Consider the following 14,998-nt stretch of genomic DNA (forward strand, 5'->3'; position numbering starts at 1 on the left):
TTTTATTTTCAGGCTTTAATGAATGCCATTCAAACAAAAGCCTCCCAATGTCTTTACAATCAAGCATAGTCTATTGCTATTGTTTTATGATTGACAAAAAGTAGGCACAAATAAGAAGAATAAAACAACCGACATAACATAACATTTAAGAAGAAGCATAAGATTGCATCAAAAAACACAGATAAATATATATAAAAACATAAGAAAAATCAGCACATAAATATAATAATGATGATTATGAATCGAATGGAGAACAATAGAAGAGGAGATGAAAAAAGAGTTATAGTATTATTGTTACTGTTTTTCACGCTTAGCACATGTTTAGTTCAAGGCTATGTAGATACAATATGTCCTCCACAAGAGCTCATTTTGCCATGCAGATGCTCCCAAAAAGGTTCCGAGCTACAAATTTGGTGCTCGCATTCTGATCTGCCACGAGTCTTGAACGGAATTAAGTCTACATCAGCATCACTTAATCGTCCAATTGACGAGCTTATTTTGGAAAATAATTTCCTCCCGTCACTTCCCGGTCGAGCTTTTGCACAGTTACAAATTACACGATTGATGTTGAGACATAATGGCTTGGAAAGATTATCATCAGGATGGCTTAATGATGTTGAGAATAATTTAGTTGAAATATTTATTGTCGAGAGAGGCTTACGTAGTATACCAATTGACAGTTTATATGGATTAAGGAACTTAGAGGCTATAACAATTCAAAGTGAAAGTATGAAGAGATGTCCTGAATTTTCTGGACTTTTAAAGCTACGATATATCAACATTGAAAGTTCGTCGTTGATTGAGTTATCTCCACTTGGATTCCGTGACTTACTTGGTCTGGAAACTGTAGCAGTTAATGGAAATAAAGGACTTACGAGGCTAGAAAATCAATTATTTACAGACTTGCCAAAACTCAAAGGAGTTAATTTGCAAAATAATGGAATTGCATGGATTCATTTACGTACATTCTCTTCCGGACTTCCATCATTACAAACACTTGATTTAAGTCGTAATCGTATCATAGATGCTGGAATGGTTGGACGCGCAATAAAAGATTTGCGAAATTTGGAAGTGCTTAATTTAAGTTATAATTTTATTGAGGTATTAACCGAAGCAAGTTTCGTCGATTTACCAAGTCTAAAAGAGCTCAGACTTGATCATAATCTCTTACAAGAATTACATCATGGAGCATTTCATCGTGTACCATCTCTTAAAGTCGTTCATTTGGAAAATAATCGCTTGCGGCATGTGAGTATTACATTCTCTTTCTCTTAGTCTCAATTTCATCATCTCATAAATGATTTCCTCATTTTCCATGCTTAGGTTCATCCCGAATCATTTTTGATGTCATCAGGTCGTGGCATTGAGATTGTTTATATCCAAAATAATGATATTGAGAGAATTTCGGAAGTCCGTTCGATCCTTGATGCCTTACCAACACTTCGATATCTTGACTTGAGTAACAATAAGTTGACGGAAATTCCTTTCGGTGCATTGCATGGTCATGGAACGTTGGAACAATTACAGTTGGATCACAATCAGTTGAGATTGATTGAACGTGATGCTCTCATGGCAATGCCTTCGCTCAGAGAATTGAGAATGAGAAATAATAGCTTGACAGATTTACTTCCAATGCCGTTTTGGAATTTACCTGCGCTGAAAGGTAGGAATTGTTTAATTCTTAAGTTCTTCCTATAAATCCAGGATTAATGATTAAGTACATAATTCAATATTTTGACATTTTATTCCACAGGCTTAGACGTGTCCTTCAACAAATTCAGACGCCTAGAACCAGTTTTCTTCGTTGGACTTCCATCATTAAGACGATTCGACATCAGTGAAAATTCCTTATCATACATAGACCAAAATGTCTTCAAGAACTCTCCAATGTTGGAAACAGTAAACATCTCAGCTAACGAGCTCTCATCAATTGACCGTAACACTTTTGGAACTCTGACTAATCTCTTTGAATTGGATGCAAATAACAACAATTTGAAGGAAATGATTTCCGGTCTACCGCGTGCAATTGAAAGGGTCAGCATACGAAACAATCAAATCGTAAATCTTGCAGCAACACCACATACATTTGATCTTCCGAATCTCCGCATGATTGATTTAAGTAGCAATGGATTGTCACATGTACGTCAAGTATTTACGCGGAGCCCTCAATTGCGGGTGATACATTTAGCGAAAAATAAATTAACCTCAATCGACGAGACGAGCTTTTTGGGATTAAATCTATTGGAGCAATTGAATCTCCAAGATAATTTGATTAATTCTATGCATGAAATGAGTACGGCTGGTATGAGTAATTTGATTGAGTTGAATTTACAGGGGAATCGTTTACAAGTATTTCATGACAAAATACTTGATAATACACCAAATATGGAACGACTCGACTTATCACGAAATAATATAATTGAAGTCATGCCAAATGCATTCCGTAAATCCAGATCACTGCAGAATTTAGATTTGTCTGGAAATTCATTGAAGGAATTGCCTGAGAGTCTCGATAACTTGGCTAATCTGAAAGATATTGATGTCAGCTTCAATAATATAGGTATTTTGGAACCGGAAGTCATTAAATCATGGAGAAATTTGGAAGAATTCAGAGCATCAAATAATAAAATCAAGGAAATTGTCCAGGAAACATTCAAGAACCTGCCATCCCTCCAATATATCGACCTTTCCAGCAATGATATAGCATCAATACATCGAAGTGCTGTAAGAAACTTACCAGAATTGCAGGAAGTAGTTTTGGCAGATAATCGACTTGTTGAGTTGCGGGAAAGAGCTTTTGAGGATCTTCCTAATTTACAAGCTGTTCATTTGCAACAAAATAATTTGAGAATGGTATCTCCTGACACCTTCTACAACTCTCCATCTATTTTGTACTTGAACTTATCAACAAATCAGTTCCGTCATTTGGAAAATTTGAATCTAAGGAATGTTAGAAATTTGGAAGTGCTTGATCTGTCTAATAATGAAATTCGAAGGGTTTCGTCACATCCGCTAAGAGGTCTAGACTGGCTTGTTGAGTTGAAGTTGAATGACAATAGGATTTGTAAGATCCAGGTGAGTTATCTTTGAGACGCAGACTCTCAGTGAGTGAAATCATAATATTTTGGTACCTAACTTACTAATGAATTTCAGGGTGAACCTTTTTCATCAATGCCGAGATTAAGAGTTCTTAATTTGAGGAATAATAGGATGGGCCGCTTACATGAGACAAACTTCAGGAATCTCAGAAGCAACATTGCTATTCTGGATGTCGAAGGAAATCCAATTGACTGTTCTTGCGATACATTATGGCTCAGAGCATGGCTACAAGAAACAAACTCATTGCCTGGACCGGTAAGATACTTGATTTTTAATTAAAACTTCCTTATACCTAACTTGTTCAATTTTCACAGAGTTGCCGAGATGGAACAAGATTGAGAGATTTAGATCTAAACAGACAGAACTGTAATCCCGATCCTGAACAGGTTTCATTGACTAACGAGCATGGTGACATGTTTTTAAGAAGTAATGATTTTGATGATTGTGGACCAATCAGCGGCGAAGGATATGAAGAATTCCCGCCAAATATTCAACCATACTATAACAGCAATCAAAGACCATCTCCAGCCGAAAGTGACTACTTTTATGATCAATATGTAGATTTTCCAATCAATGATACAATCAATAATTCATTGAACAGTTCAAGCTTGAGACTTAATCAGACAAATTCGCCGTATGTCGATTTCAATCAAAATAAATTTACACTTAATCAATTCCCACCAACACCACCGCAACCTACATCAGCATTCACATTTTTCGGACAGCCATTGCCTAGCTTGAATATAGGAAATATCTGGGGACAAGGAAGAACTGCAAATACACGTGCAACATCTGGAGAATCGGGTCCAACACGTGGTAAAGGAAGAGTTCAAATTTTCAAGCCTGGCGATCCTGAACTTCAAGTTCTTTTCAATCGACCAAATAATGATTTAGGATCTGATTCAAAGAATCGTGAACCGGCAGCTTCTAGTAAAAATCCTATAGTCAATCCACCATTAAATAAAATGGAAGAGAAGCTTTACAGACCATTTTTCCAGACTCCGTTCTCACAGCCAAAACTTGAATACTCAAAAGAGAAGCATGACATTGGATTTTCACAGCCTAAACCCGAAAAAGGATTCTCACCAATGATTCCTGGCGTTAGTGTTGGTGGATTCATTCCAATTGATGATCCAGCCGTTAAAAATGAAAGTGAGAAAATTCATAAAGACAATAGGTATGAAGAAAGCACGACAAAATTAAATGTTGGGGAGGAAAATACTTTAAAGCAAGTTCCGCTCGTGACTAAAGCTGACTCGGCGACGAAGCGAACAATAGTAAAGACCCCGGAAAATTATATAGCGCAGATTGAAAAGGTGGCATTGGATAGAGTTGGAGTTGTTCCAACAACAACAATAAGTCACTTGACAACTTCTTTTTCTCCTATACTGTCGACTCTTTATCAAAAACCTGAGCTGATTACTGAGAGATCGAATTTTGAGGAATCAACTACAAATGATTCAGAAAGTGAGGAATCTTCTCATGAGAATGTACCGCAGAATAGCAATAAATATGATAAAATTAGCAAGTTTGAGGAATCAGGACGGCCAAATATTCAAAATGATCAGTTCCGACAAAATGCACAAAATGAACTGTCCCGACCAAATGTTCAAAATGATCAGTTCCGGCCAAACACCCAAAATGAGCAGTTCCGACCAAATACTCATAATGAGCAGTTCCGGACAAACCCTCAAAACGGTCAAATCCGTTTAAATAATCCGAATGATCAAGTACGACCTAATGCCCAAATAGAGCAAGTACGACCAAATCCTGGAGAAGTAATTCGATCAAATACTCCAGAAATAATTCGTACATCCACATACCCAAGTACATCAACATTCATCTATCAGACATCTACAGTCACTTCCACCACAGCTTCAATCGAGACTTCATCTACAGAACACACCAATAATGATGATGATGATGATGAAAATGGAAGTTCAGAACTGTCAGCTGATCATTTAATTGCCCCAGGCAGTATAATAACTCAACACGATGTGACAAGCCACAAACCAATATTGCCTGTTTCGAAAGGAAAAATTACAAAAGTTTTTACACCTGCACCGCCCGTATCAAACAGTAATGAAATCTCAAAGCTATTAAGTCCATTTTATTCACAGCAACAGTCAACGGAATCGCCAATAAATTATGACAATGAGTTCCAGCCAAACAACAATGTATACCACAAAACATTTGACGACGACCGGGAGATAAGTTCAGAGAAATCAACAGGCCAGTATGAGCGTGAAGACATGCAATGGTACTTCCAGAATTACCACAACCAAACACATTCAAGTCCAATTTTAAATTACAATTTACAACCATATGACAATAGTGCTTATAATGCATCACCCGTTTTAAGTTTATCATCTAAATTGATAGCCCTGATTGTGATAACATTTTACTTCTCATTTTAGATATTATTAATTATAGTTCAAATTTTTAAAAATGATTGATTTGTTCGCAAAGTGAAAGATATTAGGCAGTTGTTCATTATTGATGTCTGATTGGGGAGTTCTTATAGGATTTGTGGTTATGTATATTAAAGGTTGGGACAGGACAGTGCTGAATGAAGGCAAAACGTAAAAATTTTGATGAGTTGCTCTGACAGCTGTTTAGGTCTGGATATTAAGGGGTCAAAATTACACTGGAGAAATTTTTAGGTTATTCCACTCTGCTTTTTTATGCACTTGGGATCATATACATAGTAAGCAACGCAATATTGAATGACCGCATGAAGGAATTGGCAAATATAAGAGCTAGATAAACTTAATTGAATTTAAAAGCCGGAAGGGGTTGAAACTACGTCATAAATTGAAATTCCTACCCAGAGTTGCAAAAACAGGCACCTCACACAGGTAAAAACCGTACAATTTCTTGATAATTTGTATGGTTTTGTAGAAAAATCCATACACATTATTAAGAAATTGTACGGTTTTTGCGTGTGACAGGTGCCTTTTATGCAACTCTGTCCCTAACTGGATCTCACTAATGAACGACTCATCCTACCCATTAAATCATCTTTCCTGTAAGTTTTCTTCCTTGTGTAAATGTAAATAAAATTTTTATAGTAAAATTCTTAAGGATAAATAAAAAGATAAATTGACTTTTAAAAATTCGGTTCCTTGTGCTTAATCTTGTGTATATAATCTTTACATTTATTAAGTATAAATCTTAGTTATTTTTTTGTCTTCATTCAGTTTTAGTGTCTAACAACGATTAATTTTATTCATCATCTTCCTTTCGAAACAAAGTTCAAAAGGGCAAACAGAATTATCGTGTGCAAAAATATATAGTTTAGAGTTCTTTTTTACATGACATAAAATACAAATATATGGCTCAAAAAATACGTACGTTATGCATACAAAAACTCGCACTTTTTTCATTCAATTGGTGAAGGCACAATAAATTGTTAATTTACATATTTCAAAACGATCATGTAGTGATGATAATAGGTTCAGCATGTAGAACGGTTTGTGTTATTAGCATCTTTATTATTATTATTACGGCAAAGGAATTTTTACTTGAACATATGACATTGGGATGTATCCAGTTCGTCCATTACTGAGCATTCCTTCGTACCAATTGTCATCGACTCTTGATAGGAGCTTTAAGGTGTCGTTTTCCTGTTGAGATAAGCAAAATTTGAGTATTAACAAACTTACAGTTACAGTCATATGCTCACTATCTACTAAGCGACAATATCTATGTAATTTACATTTTCATGTCTTCCGTGTGACGGAAATTCTCATATCATTACTAAAAGATCTCAACACTAACAAGGTCTGTGACATTGAATAGTTCAAGATCACAAGTAAATTTACATAAAATTCTGTTCTACAACTGATTTTACAGCTTTATTAAGTTAGTAAGCTTACCTTAAACGATAATTCACCGGGATTTTCAGCATCAAAGTCATATAAAGCCACACAATGAGGATAACCACCTGATTGTTGAGTACGCATATTATTATTGAAATTATTGATTAAATTAACCGTTGGTTGCGGCTGTGATACAAGTATTGGATTGGAAATTGATGGCTTGACTGTGAAAAAATAATAAAACGGAAATTAGCAAATTATTGCACAAGATGAGTATTAATGGAAGTATTTTAATGAAAATTAATGTAACACATTCAAAGCTATTTCTTATTTAATTTAATGAGACGAAAAGTGCATTTTTTGCATTTAAAAAATCATTAAAATTTACGATAATTGCATATCCATCACCATGTGTGTGGGAATAGTAGTATGTATGACGAGCAACAACAACAACAAAATACAAAGTCATTTTTATTACTTCGATGAATGGACGACCATAGTATGTATATGGATGATGAAGAGGACAGAGAATAAAGAATGAACAGCTAAATAAATGAAATTAAAATAAATATAAAAGAATTCTTTTTGTGCATATTGTGTGCATAGATAATAGAGGAAAGAAAAGAATAGCAAAGTACCTGACCATGGATCATCGAATGGATCAAATGGGTCAGCAGTTTGATTGGAATGTCTATGATTCGAATTACGATTATTGATTGAATTTGAGCGGCTATAATCGCTTGATGTACGGGATATCTGTTTTGACAAATTAACTTTTTCAAAGTTATAAGTCTGTTTAATTGGGTGAAAGGACGGTGCGCGATAATTGTTGTTATTATCTTCCCAAGCTTGCAGCCACTTGTCCGTATCACCCCCAGGCGATTTTGGTGAATTTAAATTATAATTATGATTATTATTATTGCTATTATTTACAGTTTGATAACGTGATCCTGAAGATGTGGACGATATGTTTGATTGCGAGCCATACATTTTACTTGTACGACTAAAATTATTATTATTGGTATTAATATTATTATTAAAATTGGAATGCTTATAGGAAAGATTTGAAGATGAAGTTGCTTTGAATCTGTCAAAATTATTAAGACGCGCACCATTACTGTTGTTATTCTGTCGATCATTATTGCTTCCAATCGATAGCGAGTCTATATTCAAGTCCGATAATGTTGTTGGTATGAATTGTTTCTTCGGTCGATTCATAGCTTCTGATTTTCTATATTTATCATGCACGTGTATGAAACAAAAAAAAAAGTTTTAGTCAAATAAATTGATAAGCAGATCAAGAATACAAACAAAAAACAACTCACTTCTCATAAAGTTTACTAGTTAGTTCTTGCATAATCTCCGCACATTGTTGATAATAGGTCATAAGGCTTTCTGAAAACACCGCAAGTTGTGAAATTAACTCGACATCATTTTCCAGTAAATGATGCATGCTTGTCGATGCATTATGAAGAGATTCACGAAATTTATCCTGTGCCATGCGAACCTCATCTTCCGATATACCACCTTTCAGTTGTTTTCGTCTCTTTCCATCGTAATCCAAGCGACGATTTGAAAGTTTCTTTCGATGATGCTAAATGTAAATTTGTTCAAGTGGCAAATATTTATGAATACATTATGGGTTTTTTGATGAATTTTATCAAGTCATGATATGACTATAGCACATTGACTTACCAAAACTTCTTTAATATCATTATTTTGCAAATGCTGTAGAGGCTCGAGGAAATTCTGTTTGACATTATTATCTAGTGAATATTTTACATCAGCAATCTGCTTTAGTGATTCGCCTGTCTCAATTAAAGCTTGTCCAAGTGGATCATCTTCGCCTAATTTCTTCCCATGTCCTGCCATAGCATTTCCTAATATGCCTTCCGTTTGTGGATATTGAGCTTTTTGTGCCTGACTTCCAGACGACAATTTTATTGCGACCATTTTCGCTCGCGCTGCCGGATTTGGTTGGAGAAATTCTTTCGTTTTGGTTTGTAAGTCGTCGACCAAATCAGCTGTTGCATCGGTTTTCCTCTCCATTTCAGTATAATCATCATTAAACTTTGATTTTTCTCCATTGAATACTTTCTCGGTGATTAGCTACATTTATAGAATATAATGTGTTAATATTGGGCCACACCGCTATGAATCATTCATGTTATGACCAAAGTACGCGAAATAATTTCAATTATAATCGAAGAAAAAGATCCAAAAGCATATAAAAGATGATAAATTATGCGCGACAATTAAAAAACGAGTTTCATAATCAGTTTCCACATATATGGGGGAACTGTTTCTAATTATAAATACAGTAACAAGATCACTTGCAGAGATATGGAGCTTACTATTGATTTCTATAGTTTTTCATGAATTATGTTCTAAATTTATTAATAAGTTGTAAGTAAAAACTCCCACAATTAAAATTTCTGACATTGTGTGATAAAGAGAAATAGAGATAATAGCGTAGAGTCGAGAATGTATTGAAAATTGCACAAGGTCGACAAATCAGCAAGTATTAAAACTTGTTTTCTTTTCCTTTTCTTTGATTCTGGATGTTTTATCATCAAGACTTTACTGGATGTTTTCTTTTAACGTACCTGATTCGCGATATTCAGTTGTTTTGATATTTTTGCCAATGCCATGATCTGCTTTTTTCTCTTTTTCCACTTGAGCTACTCCACTTAACTGAAATTGACTTTAATTAAGATATTTCTTCCTCCTATCCTTAATTTTTGTTAAAATATATCATTAAATCACTGTAATTTTACGTAACGAGCACTATTTACGAATTTCGACAATTATTGGCTTATTAATTAACACACAAAATAACATAAATTCTCTTGATAACACACTTATTTTAATATAATTAAAAAATTGTGAATAACTAATAATTTCGTGTTTCCCGATGGAACTTTTTAAACCGAAATTTGAATTATTTTTGACCGTTAATTTATTGTTGCGCAAGCAGATATCTCTAGCAATCTTTGTTTTGTTGTCATAGTCCTTTTGTCATACAAATTGAATTTTGGTATTAGTTATGCTTATTCTGGAGCTATAAATGCTTAGTTTTTCGTGATTTCTCTTTATGTTACTAACGTTTTTGTTAATTTTGAAAAAAAAAATTAAATTTAAAATGTTCGTTAAAAAAATTCAAAGAAAAAATTCCATTTTAACAAAGTTATCAATGATTACATAGCAATTTTTGCTTGACAAAAATTTAATATAGCCTGCTTTGTCTGATAAGAACAGAAACATTTGCGAAATTGATAAAATAATGCTGAAAAATAACGAACTTTTTCTGTTCAAATAATCAGTTGTGCAATTTTAGAGCCTCGCTATAACGAACCGTAGACCTCATTTGTGAACCGACCCATTTTCTGTTTGAGAGAAAAACGTACGAATATAAAATTGATTAATTAAAGCATAAAGAACTAAGTAAAAATCTAGAAAACGATAAGGAAAATGCCTTCTGCAAACGCTGAACCTTTAAAAGTTGAAGTACCGCCTCCAAAGTCATCTGAAGAGGCGAAAACAAATGAAAACCCTCAAAAAGATATCGAGCACAATGGAGAAAAAATTCCACCAATTCAGCAAGTTTTACAGATTATTCAGAATAAAGTCCGTAATTTAGAGAAGCGTAAGGTATGTAACTAATTCTATATAACCTAATTAAATACATCAGTTTTGGTAAATTGCGGTTTAATTGAGAAAATTTGCATGTTTCAATATGGAGTCTCTCTTTATTTGAGAAAAAAATAGCGTGTTGTTGCGAAAAAAAAAATCACCTGTACTAATTTTTTTTCTTCTTTATCTCCAATTTTCCGATTCTAGAACAAATTGGATGGATATATAAAGGAGGAAGAGGATGGAAAGGAATTGAGTAATGAACAGAAGAAGGCAGTCTTGAGATATGAAGAAGTTGTGTCGCAACTTGGAATATCAAAGGAGTTTTGTAAGCAATTTCAAGTGATGGCTACGTCTGCTGCGAAAGAGCAAAAGCGCTTAGAACGAAAAGCAGCCTTTATCAAGCAAATGCAAGAGACTTCAAAGGTTCGTGAGGTGCTTATCATTCAGGACATTTTGAGGCAATTGAAAAATGAAGAGATTCGTAGTGATTTCCTTAATGCTCAAAACGGTGCTTGCTTGGTTGAAGTGAATGAAATGGATGTTCTGGAGCTTTTCTCGAAACATACGAATCCTGTTCATCCAAACTTTTCGAATGAGCCATCTTTTGTGAATTCGGCTAAAACGGCTGCCGACTTACTTAATTATGTTGTCGATGGACGTAATCGTCAATTTTTGGAAACCGGCTTTACTTTTGATAAAATCAAGGAATTATTTTCGCGCATTCAAACGTGCGGTTACTTTGAAAAGGACATTAAAATTGTCGAAATTGAAGAACGTCCACCAGAAAGCGCAACTCCACAAACCAATACTGATCTCGATTCTAAAGATGAAAATGCCATCATTGAAGAAGTTGTAGTAGAACAACCAGCAATTGTTGCACCTTCAGTTCCAATATCAACATCATCATCATCTGCTGCTAATATTATGCCACAAGCACCTTTACCTACACAAGTTCCAAATCCAACTCAATTATTCAATGGCAATAATGTTCAAGGAATAAATGTTATGCCTGTTATGCATGCACCTATTCAAGTTATTCCTCAGCCATTGCCAATGAAGACGACCGTCACTGCTGTCGAAAATGCTTTTTATAACCAAATGAAGTATTCACAAGGACCAATGATTAACAACAATATTAATGCAAATGCAAATGCTAACAATAATAATACTAATAATAATAATAATGGAAATAGTAACAACGAAATGCAAGTCGTGCAGCAACCGAATCGATATATTGAGGATTTCGCATCATCAAGTATTTCATTCTTGCAGGATTCACTTGTGGAACAAATTCAAACTGGATCTCAATCACCTCAACAAAAGATACCGCCCAAACATTCTAATATTCAACAACAACAACAACAAGTCATTTCAACGCAAACGTACTCGAGTCAAACTTATAATCCTCCACCACAACAACAACAATCGGCACCCGTTCAGCCTCAACCTACTCATAATTTCCCGCCTGGTCTCAAGCTTCAACAACAAGGAAATGCTTCAAACATTCCAGTTAGTTATTCTCAACAACATCAGCAATCATCACAAACGCAACAAGCTCCAATTAATTCAATTCCTCAACAGGCACCTTCTCAGCAGCAGCAGCAGCAACAACAACAACAACAGCAGCATTTAATGACGAAGGAAACGTCGCAAAAGGAAGCGCCACATTTCCAAAATATTGTCCCAAGCTCCGTTCAGTATCAGCAACAAATGCCAACTAATATTCAGAATCTCCAAGATGTAGAGCAGAAAACTATGAATGCACATCAACCAAATGTTGATGTTCCCAGTGATAAACCGACTAGTGAAACTCCTGATCGTAAGATTCATGCTGTAGAGAAGGAAAATAATAGAAGTAATGAATGGAATCCCGTCAATAATCAGCAACAACCACAAATTGATACTTGGACTAATGATAATTCTGGTGGAAATAATACTGGAAGTGGCTATAACCGCTTTACTCGTAATCGTGGAGCAGGCGGCGGTCCGAAGTATAATAACTATCGGTAAGTCATTTTTGCATATTTCTAACGGTCAAAATTTGAATAATTTAAGAGCCGTTAAAAATGATTTGAATTTTAGAAAACCGTTATAAAATTTTTATTCTCATTTATTTTATAGCAACTCTCAAGTTCCGAGAAACAACTATAACAATGAGAACGGAGATGCAAACCATCGTGATGCAGGACCTACAACCTTCTTCCGTAATAATGAACGGTATAATAGTGGAAGTGCTGGACGTTATAATCATAATAATGGTAGTAATAACGTCAATGAACGTGGAAACTTTAATAAACGTGACAATTATCGTACTGGCGGCAGTGGTCGTTTTTCATCATCAATGGGAAGCTCTAATCCTGTTCAGCGCAAATGAATAAGGGCTTTATCGTCTAATAATAAGAAAAAGTAACAATGAGAATGAGAATGAGAAAAAAATAATAAAAACATTACATACATATAAAAAAAACACACACATTAAGGAACATGATTTGAAGTGAAAACAACAGAAAAGCATTAAAAATAATATTAATAATAATCTAATAATTATAATAATATGAAGGAATCCAAAACTCTCTTGATGTTAACTTTTTTTTTCTGCGCATCAGTAATGAATTGAATAGGTATTAATAATTTAATACGGAACTTAGAGTTTCCTTATATCCGCATTTCTCTTAGAATATTGTGGACGTTGCTTTGAATGATGAAAAAAAAACATAAGATTTCCTTTTTATCAATAATAATTTTTTTGGTTTTAAAAACAAAGATAAATTAATATTAATAAACAGAAGATAAACGCATGAATTTGACTGGATACTCTCATTAATTTTTATTTCTAACTTGCATTCTTAACTGCTTGTAATGCATAATTTACACCGTCATACTTTCGGAAGCTAAATGTCTCGTTTATTGGATTATAGCCAAATCCATGAACTAAGACTGTATTGCAATTATTTTCGTTGAGAATTTTCGATACATCTGATGGACTGATGAATTGATTCCAATCGTGTGTGCCTTTTGGGATGAAATCCATGACATATTCTGCTATTACTATTCCAACCAGCCATGATACTTGAGTCTTGTTAAATGTTGTGATGAAAATGCTTCCGTTAGGCTTTACACATTTTGTTAATTCGTGCAGAAATGTCCTTTGATCAGGTATATGCTCAAGCACTTCACTGGCAACAACTGCATCATACTTTTCTGCATTGTCTACTGCATGTTCCTCAATAAACTCGGAAATATACTCTATATTTAAGGATTGTCCTTTCAGGTGATCTCTAGCTGCTTCTATTAAATCAGTTGCTGGTTCCAATCCTGTTACATTCGCCTTCAATCTTGCTAATGCTTCAGTCAATATTCCAGCACCACACCCAACTTCGAGTATGTTAAGTCCTTTCAATACATCTGGTTTGTTGATATTTTCAGGTTTTACAGCACCAGTGCTAATAAGTCCATCACGAATGAAAGGCACTCTCACTTGATTCATAAGATGTAAAGGTTTAACAGGTCCAGAAACATCCCACCATTGTGTTGAAAAACTTGATAAGTGCTTTAAGTCGTTTTCGTCTACATTCTTAAATTTCGATAAGCTTGTCGAAATTAATCTGCAATTAAATTGCACATTATAAAAATTTGTTAGTGTTAATTAGCAATAAAATTCTTGAAATTGTCACGTCTTCAAAATTCTCACCTAATATTTAATTTATTTAAGATACTTGTAGCCGGTTTTAACATTTTCGAGCTTTTAATTTCTAATAAGAACTGCCCAATCAGATGTCACTTAATAAATCTTAATTACTTATGCAGGATATTAAATATTCTAAAACTTTCTTCACTGGATCTTATTTCGTTCAATTTAATAGACAAACAAGTTGATTTAAGTCATCACACTGACTATTTATTGGCTAAATTTAGACAGCATGAAGCTATAAATAAATTTCTTATCAACACTTTTTAGATTATGCTAAAAATTTAATAATAAGAAATTTTGAATTCGCTTGTGCAAACTTTGTTATCAAACAGAATGGTCCGCAGTCAATAATTTGACAGAAAATTGCAAAATATTAAATAATATCGGTTATAGCACTACGGGATGTAGATAAATGTTCAACTTAAGTGATGAGCTATATGTTTATCACATTAGTGGACACTACTTTAATACATTATTGTCGAGATATTTTGAGATCCAGTGAAAAAATTAAACTTTGAAGCTTTTAAAAATAAAAAGCTTTGCAATAAAACTTGCTATAAAATTTTTTAGGTACCCTGTTTTCACTTTATAAGCACTGTTTATTGCAAATAACTATTGTCCGAGAAGCACATGATCTTATTGGTGTCTTATCATTTAACTGGCAACGATTTGATGTCTAAGCGATCAGGATGTGCTATTCGGGTTTAAAGACTTAAAATTTGAAGATAGGAACTGATTTTATTTTCTACAT

At 34.1% G+C, this 14,998-nt stretch overlaps 4 protein-coding genes across 8 annotated transcripts; 2 read left to right on the forward strand and 2 right to left on the reverse strand.

Annotated features, from left to right (window-relative positions):
- Positions 1-498: 498 nt before the first annotated feature.
- Positions 499-6,138, forward strand: LOC139086185 (protein artichoke-like). Its single transcript, XM_070634551.1, has 5 exons — positions 499-1,248; positions 1,324-1,663; positions 1,754-3,075; positions 3,154-3,354; positions 3,414-6,138. The coding sequence occupies exons 1-5, from the start codon at positions 565-567 to the stop codon at positions 5,514-5,516; spliced, it is 4,650 nt and encodes a 1,549-aa protein (XP_070490652.1). The 5' UTR covers positions 499-564; the 3' UTR covers positions 5,517-6,138.
- Positions 6,139-6,201: 63 nt separating this feature from the next.
- Positions 6,202-9,829, reverse strand: LOC139086187 (endophilin-A-like). Of its 3 annotated transcripts, none has more exons than XM_070634554.1 (6): positions 9,527-9,829; positions 8,616-9,029; positions 8,246-8,514; positions 8,033-8,151; positions 6,978-7,144; positions 6,202-6,725 (listed from the first exon to the last, which is right to left on the reverse strand). In XM_070634554.1, the coding sequence occupies exons 1-6, from the start codon at positions 9,569-9,571 to the stop codon at positions 6,603-6,605; spliced, it is 1,137 nt and encodes a 378-aa protein (XP_070490655.1). In that variant the 5' UTR covers positions 9,572-9,829; the 3' UTR covers positions 6,202-6,602. The 3 variants fall into 3 exon arrangements, with proteins under 3 accessions (XP_070490655.1, XP_070490653.1, XP_070490654.1); XM_070634552.1 differs by having other exon boundaries at positions 7,559-8,151; XM_070634553.1 differs by lacking the exons at positions 6,202-6,725; positions 6,978-7,144 and adding an exon at positions 7,159-7,465 and having other exon boundaries at positions 7,559-8,151.
- Positions 9,830-10,288: 459 nt separating this feature from the next.
- LOC139086104 (caprin homolog) lies at positions 10,289-13,358 on the forward strand. Its single transcript, XM_070634425.1, has 3 exons — positions 10,289-10,571; positions 10,761-12,562; positions 12,678-13,358. Exons 1-3 carry the CDS (start codon positions 10,392-10,394, stop codon positions 12,928-12,930), a joined length of 2,235 nt encoding a protein of 744 aa, XP_070490526.1. The 5' UTR covers positions 10,289-10,391; the 3' UTR covers positions 12,931-13,358.
- On the reverse strand, positions 13,359-14,770 carry LOC139086105 (ubiquinone biosynthesis O-methyltransferase-like). 3 transcript variants are annotated; one of them, XM_070634427.1, is made up of 3 exons: positions 14,565-14,770; positions 14,248-14,461; positions 13,359-14,161 (listed from the first exon to the last, which is right to left on the reverse strand). In XM_070634427.1, the coding sequence occupies exons 2-3, from the start codon at positions 14,289-14,291 to the stop codon at positions 13,390-13,392; spliced, it is 816 nt and encodes a 271-aa protein (XP_070490528.1). In that variant the 5' UTR covers positions 14,292-14,461; positions 14,565-14,770; the 3' UTR covers positions 13,359-13,389. The 3 variants fall into 3 exon arrangements, with proteins under 3 accessions (XP_070490528.1, XP_070490529.1, XP_070490527.1); XM_070634428.1 differs by having other exon boundaries at positions 14,647-14,756; XM_070634426.1 differs by having other exon boundaries at positions 14,248-14,770.
- Between the last annotated feature and the right edge of the window lie 228 nt (positions 14,771-14,998).

Source organism: Chironomus tepperi, unplaced genomic scaffold (genome assembly GCF_022539635.2).
Source record: "Chironomus tepperi strain 1889 unplaced genomic scaffold, CSIRO-AGI_Ctep_v1 contig_85, whole genome shotgun sequence".
Lineage (NCBI taxonomy): Eukaryota > Metazoa > Arthropoda > Insecta > Diptera > Chironomidae > Chironomus > Chironomus tepperi.

Excerpts from the sequence above, each read along its gene's own strand:
- LOC139086105 (XM_070634427.1), bottom strand. The coding sequence starts at position 14,291 with ATGTTAAAACCGGCTACAAGTATCTTAAATAAATTAAATATTAG. Across the intron at positions 14,162-14,247 it reads TTAAATAAATTAAATATTAG|ATTAATTTCGACAAGCTTAT; the intron begins GTGAGAATTTTG and ends ATTTAATTGCAG.
- LOC139086104 (XM_070634425.1), top strand. The coding sequence starts at position 10,392 with ATGCCTTCTGCAAACGCTGAACCTTTAAAAGTTGAAGTACCGCCTCCA. Across the intron at positions 10,572-10,760 it reads GTAATTTAGAGAAGCGTAAG|AACAAATTGGATGGATATAT; the intron begins GTATGTAACTAA and ends TTCCGATTCTAG. Across the intron at positions 12,563-12,677 it reads CCGAAGTATAATAACTATCG|CAACTCTCAAGTTCCGAGAA; the intron begins GTAAGTCATTTT and ends TTTATTTTATAG.
- LOC139086187 (XM_070634552.1), bottom strand. The coding sequence starts at position 9,571 with ATGGCATTGGCAAAAATATCAAAACAACTGAATATCGCGAATCAG. Across the intron at positions 8,515-8,615 it reads ATGATATTAAAGAAGTTTTG|CATCATCGAAAGAAACTTTC; the intron begins GTAAGTCAATGT and ends ATTTACATTTAG. Across the intron at positions 8,152-8,245 it reads ACTAGTAAACTTTATGAGAA|AAAATCAGAAGCTATGAATC; the intron begins GTGAGTTGTTTT and ends TGATAAATATAG.
- LOC139086185 (XM_070634551.1), top strand. The coding sequence starts at position 565 with ATGTTGAGACATAATGGCTTGGAAAGATTATCATCAGGATGGCTTAAT. Across the intron at positions 1,664-1,753 it reads GAATTTACCTGCGCTGAAAG|GCTTAGACGTGTCCTTCAAC; the intron begins GTAGGAATTGTT and ends TTTATTCCACAG. Across the intron at positions 3,076-3,153 it reads ATAGGATTTGTAAGATCCAG|GGTGAACCTTTTTCATCAAT; the intron begins GTGAGTTATCTT and ends AATGAATTTCAG.